Genomic DNA, 17,841 nt, shown 5'->3' on the forward strand with positions numbered 1-17,841 from the left:
ATGTCCTCCACAGCACGACCTACACCAGTGGACACATCCAGATCCGACCCTGCACTGTAGTTACCCCAACAGGCCTTGGATCACTCAGCACCTTCCTGCTTCATTTTAAGTGAGTGATGAGAGTACTCTAGTCACTTCACAGCCCAAACCTCAAAGTACTTTCCTGTCAACACACCAGTACATGCCCACAGTTTACAACCTGAAGGAATCCCTGGGATCTCAATGAGTGTAGGGTTCACTGATAAGAAGCAATGAGAGGCCAGGTTCCTCCCTTCCTGCAATTGTCCCAAACATCACAAGTCTACTCCTGCTGAATTCTATACAAAATAAAATCTGCAGCTCTCAAATTATCCGCCCACACTCCAACACCCAACAGATCAAATCAATCAAATCAGATCATACCTTCTTCACATGACAGTTTTATCAAGGCTGAAGGATTTGAAAACATGACGAAAACTCCCACCACAATGAATCAAAGGGAGATAACTTCGACAAGACATACCGGTGACCTGAACACCTGACAACCACTCCCACCACCAGAACAACCATCAGGACAAGGTGTTCCCCAGTCAGTACAACTCTGCCCTATTTACCTATGATCTTCAAGCAAATCATCTCAGTGTTGAGTCCATGGCAGCTTCAGCTCCACCCATTCAACAAGTGTTCTCAGCGTTCATCCTTCTCCCATGTGCACACCAGACAGTCAGACAGACCTGTTGCGCTTGCCTTTCATAAAAACTCCTCACAGAAGTTTTTGTTCATATTCCTAAATTAGCTGGCACAGAAGCATATAATATGCAGACTTCTACAAGGTATTTATTTATCTTGGTGTGTCAACCAAGACATCATAAACTCCTTATCAATAGTCAATAATAGTCCAAGCATAAGAATTGACCATCTATTGAATATGGATTAATCGAGGAAGATCAAATGAGGAAGAGATCACACGCTACGATCTTATCAGACTGAGTTGGGTTTGTCACCGTTTTTAGCAATATTCCAGCAATATCGCGACAGGGGCACCAGAAATGGGCTTCACAGTGTACACATGGAGGGGAATCGAACCCAGCCTTTGGCGTAACGAGAAGATGCCTAACCACAAGGCTACCCCAGTGCCCCACCATCTTATCAGAAACACCATAGAGTGAAGTGTAATGGCTTATATTCTCCAAACAGAACTTATTTACCCCCACTAGATAGCTGTGTTTGTAACCCTATGACCATTGTCTATGGCATGTTTATCTTTTCCTGATAACACAACTCTTCACAACAAACCGAGACAGAAATAGTACCAAGCAAAACCTTAAAACTGTTGACAGCCAAGATCATTTTTAAAAGACCTTGCCAATGAGATTTTTAAAGTTTAAGCTGCAGAAATATTTTTCACAAACTAACATAATGCTTCTGAAAAGATACTTTTGGTTAATTTGTCTGGTGCATAAACATGCTAAAGAAGCCCACAAGAACCTTCAGCCAAAAGTACTTCAGAACATTTGGTTTTGCAGACTTGCTTGAGACATTTTCAGATACTTTCATCCAAGGGTCTGTATGAGCCTCTTTGCATTTCTTCACCTTAACAGTGTGACATTTTGTTTTGAATTTCTGTTACAAGGTCGTCCATTTAGAATTAGATCAATAATCTATTTGAAACATATACACCCAGTTGAATACAATATAGATATACATATTGGAGAAAGTGGATAAAATTATTATCTGACAATACAATGTTATTGTCTATAAAGAAACAACATTTGTTCTTGAAACTCAGATTTTCATGACAATTGACTAATTAACAGTGAAGTCAATCCAAAACATCTCTATTGCCTTTGCTCCTCTCCCCCAACCAACCAACCAACCAACCAACCAATCCAACCAACCAACCAACCAACCAACCAACCATATACCACAACCCCAGTTTCTTCACACACTAAAACCCTTCCCAACAACACATAATCTCCTGACAATTCTCTACACTCTCAACCCAAAGATAAGATAAGATAAGATATTTATTGCATTGCATTCCACGAAGAAACAGTGGCAATATTCTATAAGCTACAAATATTTACACAGTAGGTACAAGAAATATAGATACATTTCACACATAAATGATGTACATTATATCAATTTTTAGAAATCATGTGGTATAATGACATGGAAATAATATATGAGGAGATTATGGTAAGATATAGAATTCATTTAAAGTTGTAAAGATGGTGACATATTTTGGAAATTAATTCAGGACTTCTGTTCGTGAAAATTATTAGGAATTGTTCTTTTTTGGAGAGTGTAGTAAATTCTTGGTCATAATAAAGCATTGTGTGTATAAGTGATTCCCTTTCTTCGTTATACTTGGTACATGATATTACATGGTGTTGCTCATCGTCTAAGACACTGCACATTTCACAGAGACGTTCCCAAATCCAGAACAAAAATTCTCAGGCTGTGCCTCAGGGTTACCAAAGACTTTTCCTCAAACACTGCACCAGACATACATTTGCAGTTCATTTTGTGATGTAAATCAGACCTCAAGAGCAGCAACATCTTGGGCTGCTGCATCAAGTCAGTCTGCACTCTAGCATCTACAGACACATCCGACAATAAACATCTAACCCCGGAGATGCACATTTACTTTGAAGATCTGCTACACAAATGCTGAATTGCATTTTGTGATGCTGAACATCTTCACACAATGACCTGGCAGGCAGATGCCTACTTCATAGTCAATCTCGGTTACTACATCTCACCCACAGCTCACCTCTGTTTGTGTGGGGTTTCAAATCTAAGGTACATCCTAACATGATCCCTACCAGAATCATCTCTGACATGAGATAAGATCTTTTTTGACATCTAGGATGAATAATTCATGGTAACATTTCTACCCTTTAAACAATTAAATAAATAAGTAACATACAGATGAAAGTCTGTCTATTCCTTTCTTGTTATGTCTCCAATATATTTCCGTATCTAGTTCTACTCTGTTGTTATTCTTCCCTCTTAGATCAAGGAGGAACTAAATTTCAAACATGAAACAAAATATATTCACTTTTGACATTACCCCAACCCTCCCAAGTTAGGTTTCATAAATTTTAAAATTTAAATCTAAACTTGCTTAACACTCAAACCTGACACCAGCTTCATGAATTATCTTCTGTACTACTCAAAAAAAGTAAAGAACAGCACACTCTTTCATCTTCCTACAGATAATCTGTCAAGTCATGATTTATTCCCAAAAAAGCTTCAAGATCAGAATATACTTGATTTTGTGACAATCGTTTCACTTCGTCTTCTAAATTTTAAATTTTACTTCAATCTGACACCAGTTTCTGAAGTGAGTGATTGAGGGAGCATGGGTTTACGCAGTTTTTATCAATATTCCAGCAATATCATGGTGGGGGACACCCGAAATGGGCTTCACATCGAACCCGCATCTTCAGTGTGACGAGTGAACACTTTAACCATTAGGCTACCCCACTGCCCCCCAGTTTCTGAAACTTCCTCCACATCAGAATAAGCTATCAGCCCATAACTCAGCCTAACGCTCCTCTGCCGAGGAGTGCACCACCATTAACAATGGCACACACATACACACAATGGACCATTGTAAGTGTCACAGATTACAGTGTCTGTGTCTTGAGACGGCCAAGTGTAACTGTACTCACCAGAACGCTATGGAAGGATGCTCCTTGAGAGAGCTTGTAGGAATCACTGGAAGTTTCTTTAATTCACTCTTTGTATCTTCATCACTGGAAAGAAAATAAAAAATGATAATTTCAAATCATAATATTCAACTCTACCATACACAAAATTTATAGTTATTTTTGTAGGTCAACATTGATAATATCAATGTCTGCTGTTATACCTTTGTTGATAGGCATAGAATAAGGTAAATTAGGTCAGCACGCCTGTAAGATTAGATCACAATTCAAGCAATATGACTTGGCTATGAAGCTCATCAACACAAGATAATACATAAAGTCTCAATTGTCTACTTACACCAGTAATCAATAAAGGATCTTAAGACTAGCATAATAACAGTAAGTCCTCTGAGACGCTGAATGGATTCTGAATTCCTGGACAGGGATAATCCGGTAGTCACATCAATCTCAGGTCTCGTGGGTCACTGTTTCCAGTGACGACTCGGCCCCCCTGCCTCCGTAATCGCTCACACGTGCTGCTCTGTAGGTCTGGTCCTAGTAATAACACAAACCCAGCACGCCACTAACCATAACACATTCACATGCACGCATCCGGTTCCTCCTCCACAGCGCAGGGTGGGGAAGCTGGATCAACGCAACATGCACGCGACTCCATGGGTAGAACCACTGCAGCTGAATCCGTCAATCTGTCGGTGGTGTCTACATGACGCAACCCTCGCTGAGAAGCTGGTGCTGTAGGTGTTACAGTTGATGCTGTGATATTGTAGGGCTGCTTCACAAGAGGCCTGCTCACTGAGATGGTAGAGGTGGCATCTCCATGATATACAAACACAGTCTCCTTCCATAACCTTCATCACCAAGCAAAGCCATCCTCGCATACCTTGACAAAAAGTGAACTATCCCAAACACCATTTCTTCTGCGTTGTGTGGGCTGGACCATTTCTCAGCAGGGGTGAAGGGTGTCTGATTTCTTTGATGAAAAGCACAGCTGGTTCAGTGTGAAGAACAATAAAACAATTGTGTCCAAGCCCTGTCTGTCCCCGCTGTCGGTCAGCCAATTAATGCATGCCCTGTGGACAAGGCTGGCTGACCAGGCGTGGGGACCACAACACACTGGCACAACATCAAACCAGAGATAAAAGCTACAAATATTGGGCTAGTGATATCTATCTAAGACATAATAGTCTATAATGTGTGTGTTTAGACAGGCATTTCCCCAAACTAACAAAGTGTTTTCCTGATAAGCACCTGGTGACAGGCCGGACTGAAGCTCTGTGTTTACACATTCAACCTCAGCCTCTATCCATCATTCCATCCATCACTGTCTCCTTCCGCCAGACAGACACATAACAACTAGCATCACCAGCAACATTAATCACCTTCAAACCTACACTGACCCACAAGCATGAAATCAATGTATGATTGTTTGTTGGTTGTTTAACGTCAACTCAGCAATATTAAAGCTTTAAGGCAACGGTCTGTAAAGAAATGAGCATAGACCACACAATCCAGTGATCAACAGCATGAGTATCGAGCTATGCAATTGGGATATGATGATACATGTCAACCACGCCAGCAAACCCAAACACCCGATCTTGTTCGTTGCCTCCTACGACAACCATGGATCTTCTAACCCAGATCTTCACGGGTCTAAATCAGTGCATGAACTTTAAAATCTAGACAAACGCTTATTCCCTGAATATATATAATTTTGATAGTAACAAATAAACCCATTTAAATTAAAAAAGGAGCCCCAAGTAGTTGTAAGATTCAGACTTGCTTCATTTAGGGTTTCAGCAATGCAGGGAGGGCTAGGCAGTAAGGAAAATAATGTGGTTCGGGGAATGTGAGACAGACTATTAAAAAACTTAAACATTAGTTTTTGAGAAGGAGCTTGTTACTCACTAGGAGCAAATTGATAAATGATACATCCTTGAACAGCTTAAATACCTTGCATAGTCAACCAAATATTATTCCTGAGTGAGTGAGTATGGTTTTACCGCTTAGCAATATTCCAGCAATATGTGGTGACACAGAAATGGGCTTCACACATTGTACCCATGTGGGTAATCAACCCGGTCTTCTTTGAGACGAAAGCAAATCCTTTAACCACTAGGCTACCCCACCGCCCCTATTCCTGTAAAAAGCTTAAACACAAATGGATACAGAAACTTGAGTGGTTTTCTGGAGGGGGAGCTCAAACCCTTTGGCAGGAAATAAGTGATGCTGTGTTTGTAGCAAGAACGTACATTCTACAAGATTCTACAAGGAAGATTCTAGTCTGGATGCAAATAATTCATTCTTGACAGACAATATGTAGGAAAATAATGAGACTGTTTCAATTCCTGCAGTTCCAAATTCCACAAAAACATTCCATTGTATTCAAATTATTGTTTCAGGCGACTTTTTCAAGTGTTTCACAACTGCCTTCAAATTCTGATGGATGAGCGTGTCAGATATGTTCTAGATATTCGCTGCATGGACCATCCTTTCCATCACCATCATCTGCTGAAGGTTAAATTGCCTCTACCTTGCAGGAAAAGTCAACTGCAATAGGGGTCTGAATATATTACACTGTCAATTCAAAGCAGCTGATTTTTAACCATTTCAAATGGGCCACAAACTCACGTAAGACATGTCGTAAAACTCTCCTGATTTATGACAGTTGTGTCGTGAACACAATAAATGCACACAGCAAATTGTTCACACATACAAAGATAGACTAATGTTTAGTCTCTGGATATATTTAATTTTGATGGCAACAAATGATTCCACTTAACTGAAAAGAAGCCTCAGTGAGATGGACTGACTGACTGAGTTTGGTTTTATGCCGCTTTTAGCAATATTCCAGCAACATCACAGCGGGGGACACCAGAAATGGGCTTCACACATTGTGCCCATGTGGGGAATCGACCCGGGTCTTCGGCGTGAAGAGCCAACGCTTTAACCATTAGGCTACTCCACCGCCCCCACTGAGCTGGAACATTCAGAGCCTGGGGAAATCTAGACTTACTTCATTTAGGGCTTTAGCACTGCAGGGGGAAAATAATGTGGTCCAGGGACTTTCAGACAGGCTTACAACAAGAAAGTACATTGAACTAAATAGTATCAATGTAAAGTTCAAAATATTTTCTCCACAACTCTCAACAATCTGTTCATGACATATTCTGTCAATAAAATATGTCCTGTTTGCCAAACCGTCTACATCACAGAGTCCCTGAGGTCTGTTACAACCAATAGATTCTGTTGACAAAGGTGTCTGCAAGCTGTGCTCCAACAGACACCTCAAACATTCAGCAACAGCAGGATCCAGAGCTGCAGTGGAAGTGATGGAGTCAGATATCTGAAGGACCATAAAATTACTTCTAGAAAGCCTGGATACTTCAAGGACAGAGACACTGGCTGCCGACATGAGCCCTCTGTTCGTATTCAGCATCAGAAGCACGGACTAGCATCAATTATTCACACTGCTGTTGGATACAGAAACCAGGAGTTATCCTCTGTTGATGCTACCACAATATAAAGAACCAGGAATAACTTATACACTGCATGTCTTCAGTGGGACCACATGGAGTCATTATCCAGCACCTGCCTCATGAATAAACAAATAAATTTCTTTGTGATTTGACTTTGACAAAGTGATCTCTCAGAAAGGCATATGATTAGAGTAATTGCCTGATCCCAATTTTAAGTCAAACTTTGTACCGGGCCTGGTATAAACCAGCACTTAGTGTGAATGTTTCTTTCTACAATGGGAAAAAAGGAAGAATATTCTCAGGTGAAACTATTTTACAAAACAAAATGATTAAAGTTTTCAAAATATGAAAAAGAAATGAGCCCAAAGACTTGTAAATACAGAAATGTAGACCCGCCAACCTTGTATAGTTTGAGATTTGAGGCTATCCATTTCTAAGGGTCTCTATGTTTTGGAGTGAGCGAGTTTAGTGTTATGCTGCACTCAGCAATATTCCAGCTATATGGCAGCAGTCTGTATATAATCAAGTCAGGGCCAATCAATCCAGTCCATCAACAGCATGAGCATCGTTCTACGCAATTGGGATATGATGACATGTGTCAACTAAGTCAGCGAGCATTACCCCTCTCCTGATCCCGATAGTCGCTTCTTATGACAAGCATGGGTTACATAAGATCAATTCTGACCCGGATCTTCATGGGTCTTAGGTTAACTGAGATCCTTGAGTCAATGGAAACTAGCTTCGCTTCAGGATCACCTTTATGGTTATCTCGGGTGATCACGGACAAGAGTCAAATTCTACACTCAGCACTGCCAGACCAAAAGATTAACACGTCAGGAAATGCTTATTTTGATAATTCAAGTTCTTTGAGGTTCAACAAAACTAAAAAAAATGAAAAGTAAAGAAGGAATGTGTTGGGACTAAGGTTTCAGTTCAAGACAACGGAAAGTTTAAAACATCAAAGTATGACGCAATAGTATTTGACTGTAGTAAGACATAGATCTGTTATATAACATTTGTAAAATCATCTTAAAAACTGAGACTGATATTCCCGATGAGCATAGAGCACAGATGGCAGCAGCCAGAACCTGAGCGTTGATAACCCTTGAGTGAAGATGGAGATACAAGAACAGATAACCCCATGATCCTGACCAGATGCTACTTGCAACATCATTACATACTGAGAACCTCCAGCTGGGGTTGTCACCTCTTGTGAAGGTACAGAGCTAGTTGCAGGAGGATAGTTTTACTGGTTCATGACCATTCCTCATTACAGCATTCACATATCCTATGTTGATATGGGGGTGGTGGTGGGGGGTGTAGTTGTAGGGGGATAGTTTTACTGATTCATGACAAGCTGCTCCTTACTCTTGCATAATATACAAATAACCTTAAATTAGCTAGGAGATTCATCCTCTCCGGAAGACACAGAGATAGTTGTAGGAGGATAGTTTCACATCACTGACTGAATTCGTGACATAGCCTGTTCATCTTTGTGGATTTTTATGAGTGTTAATTACATGGGAAATGACTAACTGGAAACACTTCCATCTTCAGTGGAAGAGGAAGAAGTGGAATCCTAGAATACTGCAGGAGGCAATCAGGCATGTGATGGGGGCTATTCCAGGAGGCAGCATGTAACAGTTTCAGTCAGTTTGACTCTCAATCAATTATCAATCAAAATTCCATGTTGTGATACACATGCCAACAAATATCCAGAAGTAATTTCTTAAACAGGAATTTATGAGCCACTGAAAGAGCAAAGAAGCACATCACTTTCTGAAGTATTAACCCTGTATCTTGATATGGAACATCACTTTCTGAAGTATTAACCCCATATCTTGCTATGGAACATCACTTTCTGAAGTATTAACCCCGTATCTTGCTATGGAACATCACTTTCTGAAGTATTAACCCCATATCTTGCTATGGAACATCACTTTCTGAAGTATTAACCCTGTATCTTGCTATGGAACATCACTTTCTGAAGTATTAACCCCATATCTTGCTATGGAACATCACTTTCTGAAGTATTAACCCCGTATCTTGCTATGGAACATCACTTTCTGAAGTATTAACCCCGTATCTTGCTATGGAACATCACTTTCTGAAGTATTAACCCCATATCTTGCTATGGAACATCACTTTCTGAAGTATTAACCCTGTATCTTGCTATGGAACATCACTTTCTGAAGTATTAACCCGTATCTTGCTATGGAACATCCCTCAACGCACCATCATGGCAATGGAACCCTACTTCAGCAAGAAAAATGGAGACCTGAATTTTAGGGCTACCAAACCTTCTTGGAGGAGGTGTGCAGTCAAATAGTCACTGAATGTTGTTTTGCAATGTTACCAATATTCAGTTATATCGTGGAAGCATATATAATCAAGTCTGGCTTGTCAAACCAGTGGTTGATAATCTGAACAATGTCACATGCTGTTTGAATATGAGGATGTACAATCAAAGCAGGGATTGGGAAAGGTAGGGGCCTTGGGACATTTTGCACACTAGAATAAAAAAGGCCCATTAAAATTTTATTATTGATACAAGTGCAGTGGCCCATTCTAAATTCAGAAAATGGCTAATAATCCTGAAAATGGCCCATTATCAAAGTTCTCTATCCCAATCCCCACAAAGCCACACAGTATCCTGATCTTAGCTATCTCTTTAAGTCTTTCAACAACACTCGTGTAATAGGGGCCAAATCACACCTTGAATCACACAATCAAATAGGAAACACAGGGTATTACTGGAATAAATATTTCAAAATTTGGGTCTACTTAAAATTTATTTCCCTAAGAACCCCTTTAAAAAACATAAACAGTTGAATGATTCATGTATTCCAGTACTAGCATTTAAAGAATTATTTCATGAGAGGAACTATCTCATTTCACTGTATCAAATTATAGCTATGTGTCTGGGAAAGAAGAGAGAAAAGGGCAACATATGAAACATTACCGTAACCAATCACCTACTTGCAATAACTGACCAGTCACTAAGACAAACTTAACCATTAGGAATTCTCTGTGGGACTAAGTTGACCAGTGCTTGATTGTAACATTGGAATGTGGAGGATTAATAGAAGCAGCTTTTCCTACGTTTGAATGCCGAATGAAAAGTGCAAGGTTTCTAGAAACCAATTTCCCAAATCTTGACTGTTTTCCAACATAAAGAGCAAGAAAAGCACAAATCACTGTCATGAAAATGCTCTAATTCTAAACAAACAGCTAGCTGGAAAACCCTTTTTGCTTGTTATCTGACACATTAACTCCCCATTACAGTATCTAATATGATAATACTCTCCACACAACTGAGGTAAACATTATACATGCTTCCCCATGCCAGATTAGCTAAGGAAAGTATTTCTGTACCAGAACGGTTGCTTTGTTGCCTTTGGCATTTGGAGATATCTGGCATGGATTCAAATCGAAACTGTTTCCACCATGTTTTACCTGTGAGATTCAGCTGCACCAATCTTGATCAGATTAGCATTTCAACTCCAAGTACATCCGCGTTGTCAAGCAATGTTAATTACAGGATGTAGTTTTATTGCTTCATCAGCTAAACGTGTCTGACAATGCCATGTATTATGCAAGAGCAGCAACCTTTGACTTCAGTACCAGATATCCCATCCCTCTGCCTCAATCATCTTCCAGCTGCATCATGGGAAGATGTTCAACATCACAAAAACAAATAAACAGCTTTTAGCCGAGCGATAAAACCTGCAAACATCCTAAGTGTTACAGGTGTAATTTCCTCAAACGTCAGTCATGAATTCACGATTCAATTCCACACCAATCCAACGACCCAGATATGAATCCTTCGCAAATCATTCAACATCCTACCAATTTCCAGATTCCATGAATCTTGCAGCCGTTCACAGGTATAATCCACACAGGATGTCTTCATTGAATGGTAAGAAAACCAGCCTGTACAGGACCCAGGTAATGAGGATTCCAGCCCCGAAGTGTTGATCTGCTAGTTATCCATATCTAAACACATAAGCACAATTACAGCCAAACAAATCTCCATGGCATCCCTGGGAACGCTCCAATCCATTGATCAACATATTCCAGTGAAGTGTGAAGGACAGATCCTCTTTACGATGTCTCCAAGAATCCTGGCTCTGTTTCTGATTCACATACAACACATACTGAAGGACAGTGTTGTAACTTTGCTGAAACTACCCAGTGACAATGTTTCTGCTGTTGCACCACAATGTCTCAGAGCTACATCTTGTCACATCTGGTTAAAGTCAAGTCATTTGTCGCTCTTCCGGTGAGACAAACACATGCTATAATTGTCAGCTAATAAAGTAATTTTCCTTGTCCTTCATCAGGTGAAACAGTAAAATCCTTGGTCCTTCATCAGGTGAAACAGTAAAATCCTTGGTCCTTCATCAGGTGAAACAGTGAAATCCTTGGTCCTTCATCAGGTGAAACAGTAAAATCCTTGGTCCTCCATTAGGTGAAACAGTAAAATCCTTGGTCCTTCATCAGGTGAAACAGTAAAATCCTTGGTCCTTCATCAGGTGAAACAGTAAAATCCTTGGTCCTTCATCAGGTGAAACAGCAACATCCTTGGTCCTTCATCAGGTGAAACAGTGAAATCCTTGGTCCTTCATCAGGTCAGGTAAAACAGTGAAATCCTTGGTCCTTCATCAGGTGAAACAGTAAAATCCTTGGTCCTCCATTAGGTGAAACAGACACACTTGGTCATCAGAACACAATGTACACCTATACTACAAAAATGTAAGCACCTGTAACATATCAATGTAATCAACTCACCTGACATAGTCTCCATGTGTCGCCTGCAACACATGAGCTGCGAGCTCGAAGATCGTCTCGGCATCTGTTTCTATCTGGCCCTGGAAACAACAAAAACAGTTCAACAGTACAATTCACACGGCAAATTCAGACTGGTAAAGAAATCAGATTGAACTGAAACAAAAAGTTCTCACCAGGATCCAGTGTCAAATGGTCACTGAACATCTGAGTTAAGAACCGACTGCCACACCACTCAGTGATAAACCTCACCAGCACACAGCTCCGTAAACCAGCTGCCAGGCATTCACCCTAAACACCTCATTAAAGGCTTTGACAGTTACAGAACAGGATAAATTATCAAACACATATATCCCAGATCACTAATTGCCGACTGCCTCGGACAAATGATTCTCTTTACTGATGGAGGTAGCTGGGAGGTTTTGACAGGAAGGTTCCTCCCTGTTCCTGAAATAGCCTAGATAAACACCCCCTCCCCGAGATGGACCTCAACACACTAGCATATACCCATATCAAGGATGCCGCCTACTGATACCGTGACACACTGGAATTATTAACAATGCAGAGGATTGAGATCTAGAGGAATGCTGTCTTGACAGGAAAGTAATGAATTATCTTCTGGATGTGAAAACAAGAATTTAACACCATACTTCAATATTTGAAAATTTCAGTTTATGGCAGAACGTTCTGATGGCAGAAAAGTATGGAACGTAATGTATTGGGACTGACTAACATTTGACTTTTTATCATCCTTTGAATCAAGCAAGCAACAATATTAAAAAAAAACTGGTGGTTAAAGTGTTCGCTTGTCACACTGAAGACCTGGGTTCGATTCCCCACACGGGTATGATGTGTGAAGTCCATTTCTGGAGCCCCCTGCCTAGATATTGCTTGAATATTGCTAAAATCAGCATAAAAGTAAACTAACACACTCACTATTTGGCAACAGACAACTCATTTTTCAGACATAAGTACACATTCCAAACATATAACACAAATACCAGAGAGTAATCAGCCTTGATTATCTGCCCAAACTGCTTCTGTTGGGTATGAGAGAGTCAATTTGAATGGATCAGCGAACATCAGAGATGATCCGAGTTCACAAAAAGGGTAAGCCTGTCTCCTTCTCCAAGTAGCACCACCACTCACACATGATAAATAACCACACAAACATTTACAGACTTCAACCTGATGAGAGCAGACAAGAAAATAGTTCAAATTTCCACCCAAACTCAGCATTGCCTATGTTATTTTGACTTGCCGAGTCTATGATAGGCAGAGAGGGAGCACCACCTAATCAGGCTAATCCTTCCTCGGTGCAGTAATCAGTACCTCCTGTTCTCAAGGGTGGTGTCGAAGTAACTCCGCAACTCAAGTATGCCCCTTTCCTTGCAGCGCTGTCTCAGGAGTAACTTCCCAAGACAGACAATGATGTTGTCATTGGACACTTGCACCTCACGATGCCACAAAGTACTGAAACCTTCCAGCAAAGAAAACATTCATGTTCTCAATCCCACAGCGATACTCTGTAATATATAAATTTGTCTCTGTCTTCTCCAAATGAATCTAATTTACTCACAATCAGGCTGCAAAGTAATCCAGCACGGGCTTCTCGGTAAATAAATAAATCTTGTGATCAGAGATTACAGCTGACATTGAGATGATCCCACAGCCAGTGCCGTCTATACAATACAAATAATGGTAACTCTCAAATGCCAATAAAAGTCCTCACGTAAAGTAAGACAGAAAGTCCCTGTCAAACATCAAGCACCAATAAAAGTCTAGATGAGCAAGGAAAGTATCCTTTCACTGATATATTCTTTCAGTGTTCTCTGATGAAGTGTTCCTTCGCTAACTGATGAGCTTGGAATATCCTTGCTGCTGGGCAGGTTTACCACGATCACCGTCAATTAATCGACAGCCTACCAAACTGCCTAAGGCTCCTTGTCACAGGGGGTAGAAGACACAGCAGACATCTGCCTGAAGCGTCTTCTGATCAGCAGTTCCAGGACTGATAAGAACATACAGATCCTGAACTAATTTGATGGAGGGAAATGATAACTTTGATTCAGATGTCTATGTCCCGGGGTACGCTACCCCACTGACACCAATCAAGATTACATTCTGGAAAGTCAAGGAAAAGTAGCTACTGAAATGACACATATCTGGAGGGGATATGAATTTACTGATATACGTTTCCTTCAAATCTCAATACAGGCAAACTTGAACTGTTTACGACATAGGAACCAGTTTAATAACACTGCAATCAAACTACAGTCCATCGAACACCATAAGATTCATGTAAAGGGTCAGTCACCTTTCATCATCTCATCAACTAAATGACAAACATAATAAACCACCCATGTCCACAGTACTTGACCACCACGGGGAATCAAATGAAGCAGTTATATCCTATCTCCTCATTCTCATCGTATCTCCTCATACACACATCCTAGACTAAAGATTAGTCGCTGAATATGTTTAAACTTGGTAGAGATGAATAATTCCTGTTACATTAAAAAAGGAGCCCCAGTGAGCTGGAAGATCCTGAGACCTGCATCGTTTTCATTGGAGAAACGGCTGTGTGGAAGATATCTTATTTTCCTTACTGCCTAGCCCTGTCTGCTCCTTTTCAGTATAAATGGTTTATTTGTTACTAACAAAATTATGTATTCAGAGACTATGTGTTAGTCTAAGTGGAAGGGGAAATGATGTTGTTTAGGGACTGTGAGACAGACAAACACAAATCCCTGCAGTTTTACCATTCTTGACTGACGGACATCCTAATGAAACTTCACTATTTGTTTCTTTCAAGATCCCCATTGACTCTGAAGAATGACCTGTGACCTCTTGACCACCAGCCAGTATTAAACATACCCTCATGAAGCAGCTACAGTACATGTGGTATGTTAATAACAACATCAGAGGGATTCACTGCAACCAGACACCATGACTTCATGCCAGGGTCAGTTTAGAGGCCAGTCACTGGACACTGCCGTGCCCTGTTGACTGACAGCTGAAACATCCTGACATGTGCTTTACAAAGCCTGGACACCATTCCATCAGATCTTAATGTCTCTGTCCACATCTTGACTGGTCCAGGGTGGTCAAGTTACGGGATGACAGACAACCAGCACTATCCTGGGCACTTTCCTTCAGCTAGTATCTGACAGAGGCATCAGAAGGGCTTGGCTACTATCTGGTTGAAATGTCCACAAGTGATCACTGTCTTGACCAGTTGAGCAAGAGGAATTTATGCCACAGTCAACTATTTCAAAGCTACATGAAGATCTCTGCAGATTATCAAGTCAGTGGGTAATAGGTGATGGTGGAGTAGCCTAGTGGCTAAATCGGCTGCTTGTCATGCTGAAGACCTGGGTTTGATTCCCCACATGGGTACAACATGTGAAACCCATTTCTGGTATCTCCCGCTGTGATATTGCTGGAATATTGATAAAAGCGGCATAAAAACCATACTGACTAACTCACTCACTCAGTGGGTGATAACATTAGCAATCACCAAAGCTGTCAAGATACAATGACATACAGCCAATAAAATGACACTGTGACCATATGATTCTTGTAAGTCTACAAGCATGGGAATTTGTGACCAGTAGTATTCAATAACCATGAATATCCAAGTTAGAAGTGGCATTCGGTACACATGCTTGTCATAACACCAGGTGGTCAGGCTCACCTTGAAACATCGTGTCTCAATTGCTCAGATCAATGCTCTTAACGTCAATCACCGGATTGGTCAAGAATGATTACTAACAGTCCAATATCATATAGCTGGAAAAATATTGAGGAGTGTTTGCTATAAGCAACACACAAAGAGGCATTCCATGCTGACTAAGTGACAGTGAGTTGGGTTACAACAGAGAGACAGACCCCACTTTCCCCCAGTCAAACCAGGCAGCAGATAGTTCCGCAGCAGCTGTCTGGTCAGCGTGTCCTCAAGTAGATGAAAATGTCAGAGGTTCCATTACCAGCTGCCGTGCTGGATGCTATCACTGCCACAGCCTGTTGAGGCAGATGGAGAAGAGACATCTCCATATAAATACCAGCATCTCCTCAAGTCACAAACACATATATCTGCAACCAGGCTTATTTATCCTGAAATTTTAGCATGAACAAGCTTCGGCAAATGTCAAGAAAAGACAAGGCTTGGAGGCATTTCATAGTAAAATAATTGAAAATAAGACCTCAGAACTTCTCAAATAAAAGAACCGGATAATAACAAACAGGAACACAGGCGATCCCATAAATGTCAAACTGTTCTTTTTTCAAACATCCCTGTTTATTGATATTTACAAAAAGTTAAAACAAAAACTAACTGAAACACTTCAGCTGTTGTTTATCTATTGATTAGGCTGTCCATATTTTTTCAATGTTACCCATCCCCCGCCCGCACTGAACATATTTTCCAATATATTTGAAATAATATAATTTTGTCCCATGTCTGATAGCATATAAAATAATTTCTCATATCCTTGCACATTCATCAAGAACCTGAGTCAGTTTAATCTTTCTGTATCTTTATTTATCATTTGCTTTTCAAATCAAAGCAACTCAATTCACATAACAAATCTAAATAACAAAATTTCCTAAAATAAGTCACACAATAGGTGAAAATGAAGTTCTTGAAAGTCATTTTGAAGGTCTACGAACATGAATACATGACACATTTTATGGATAACAACTTCTTTTTATTCCTTGTACAACATTTCAGAGCTAATTCTTGCTACTACGTCAGAATTAGCTCTGAAATGTCATATAAAGAATAAAATGAAGTTGTTATCCATAAAATGTGTCATGTATTCAAGTGAAAAAGATTCATTTTTTGGTTTTGGTCATTTCTTATTTGTGTTCATTTTGAAAATATGAAAAAAACATATACAGTATTGTGTCAGGTTATTAACTTGAGGTGGGGAATGGATAAGAAAAATCAAAGTCAATTCAAGCTTCATTATCAAAATTTTAAGGCCATTTTCACATAAATTTAGATTCAAGTAATTAGTTTGATGATTAACCCTCTCAGCAACTTTCCATCTACATGACGGAAATAATCAAGTCTTGACCTGACAATCCAGTGACTGACTCATGAGTGAGTGAGTGAGTTTAGTTTTACGCCACACTCAGCAATATTCCAGCTATATGGAGGCGGTCTGTAAATAATTGAGTCTGGACCAGACAATCCAGTGATCAACAGCATGAGTATCAATCTGCGCAATTGAGAACCGATGACATGTGTCAACCAAGCCAGTGAGCCTTACCACCCAATCCCGTTAGTCGCCTCTTATGACAAGCATGTTACCGAAGGTTCATTCTAACCCGGACCTTCACAGGTCGACTGACATCATGAACATCAATCAACATCAACCATACAATGACATGCATCTACCAGGTCAGTGAGAGAGACTACCAGATCCTGTTAGTCATGATAAGCATGGGTTGCTCAAGACAAATTCTAACCCGGATCTTTGCAGGTTTTCAAGTAAGTTAAAGCCCATTGGAACCCTGCAGAATACTGCACACACTCCAGACTCCCCTGCACTCCCCATCTCAACATGATGGTGCAATGTTTATCAGGGACGTCATGTGCTCCATCCTCCCCACCCTTTGCCTCATCCAACTGAGCTGGTGTAGAGTCTGACAACCATAAAACTTACTGCACTAAAACTCACATTCCACAACACAAACCATTCACAAGGAAACAGGAAATTACTTCAACTTCAGACACAACCCAACGTAAATAAAATAAGTATTTTGCAAAGAAGTACACATCAAAGAGGAGTTGACTGAGACAAAGGGCATAAAAATAACTCCACAAGGACCATGACTGTGTTTTTGTTGTGTTTTTCAATAACAAGAATCAGAAATCTCACTCTGATGCAACATAGAAAGTTAAACTGGGAAAT

The 17,841-nt window shown here is 40.3% G+C and overlaps 1 protein-coding gene across 1 annotated transcript in view; it reads right to left on the reverse strand.

Moving 5' to 3' along the window:
* The window catches only part of LOC124284940, a 193,255-nt gene that overhangs the window by 101,600 nt on the left and 73,814 nt on the right, over nt 1-17,841 (reverse strand). The window contains exons 6-7 of the mRNA XM_046721072.1: nt 11,924-12,003; nt 3,660-3,743 (exon numbers count right to left, since the gene is read on the reverse strand). Of these exons, the coding sequence (XP_046577028.1) occupies nt 3,660-3,743; nt 11,924-12,003 (164 nt within the window). The remainder of the gene's footprint in view (nt 1-3,659; nt 3,744-11,923; nt 12,004-17,841) is intronic.

The sequence above is a fragment of the Haliotis rubra genome, unplaced genomic scaffold (genome assembly GCF_003918875.1).
Source record: "Haliotis rubra isolate DU_JTF1 unplaced genomic scaffold, ASM391887v1 Scf349, whole genome shotgun sequence".
Taxonomy (NCBI): domain Eukaryota; kingdom Metazoa; phylum Mollusca; class Gastropoda; order Lepetellida; family Haliotidae; genus Haliotis; species Haliotis rubra.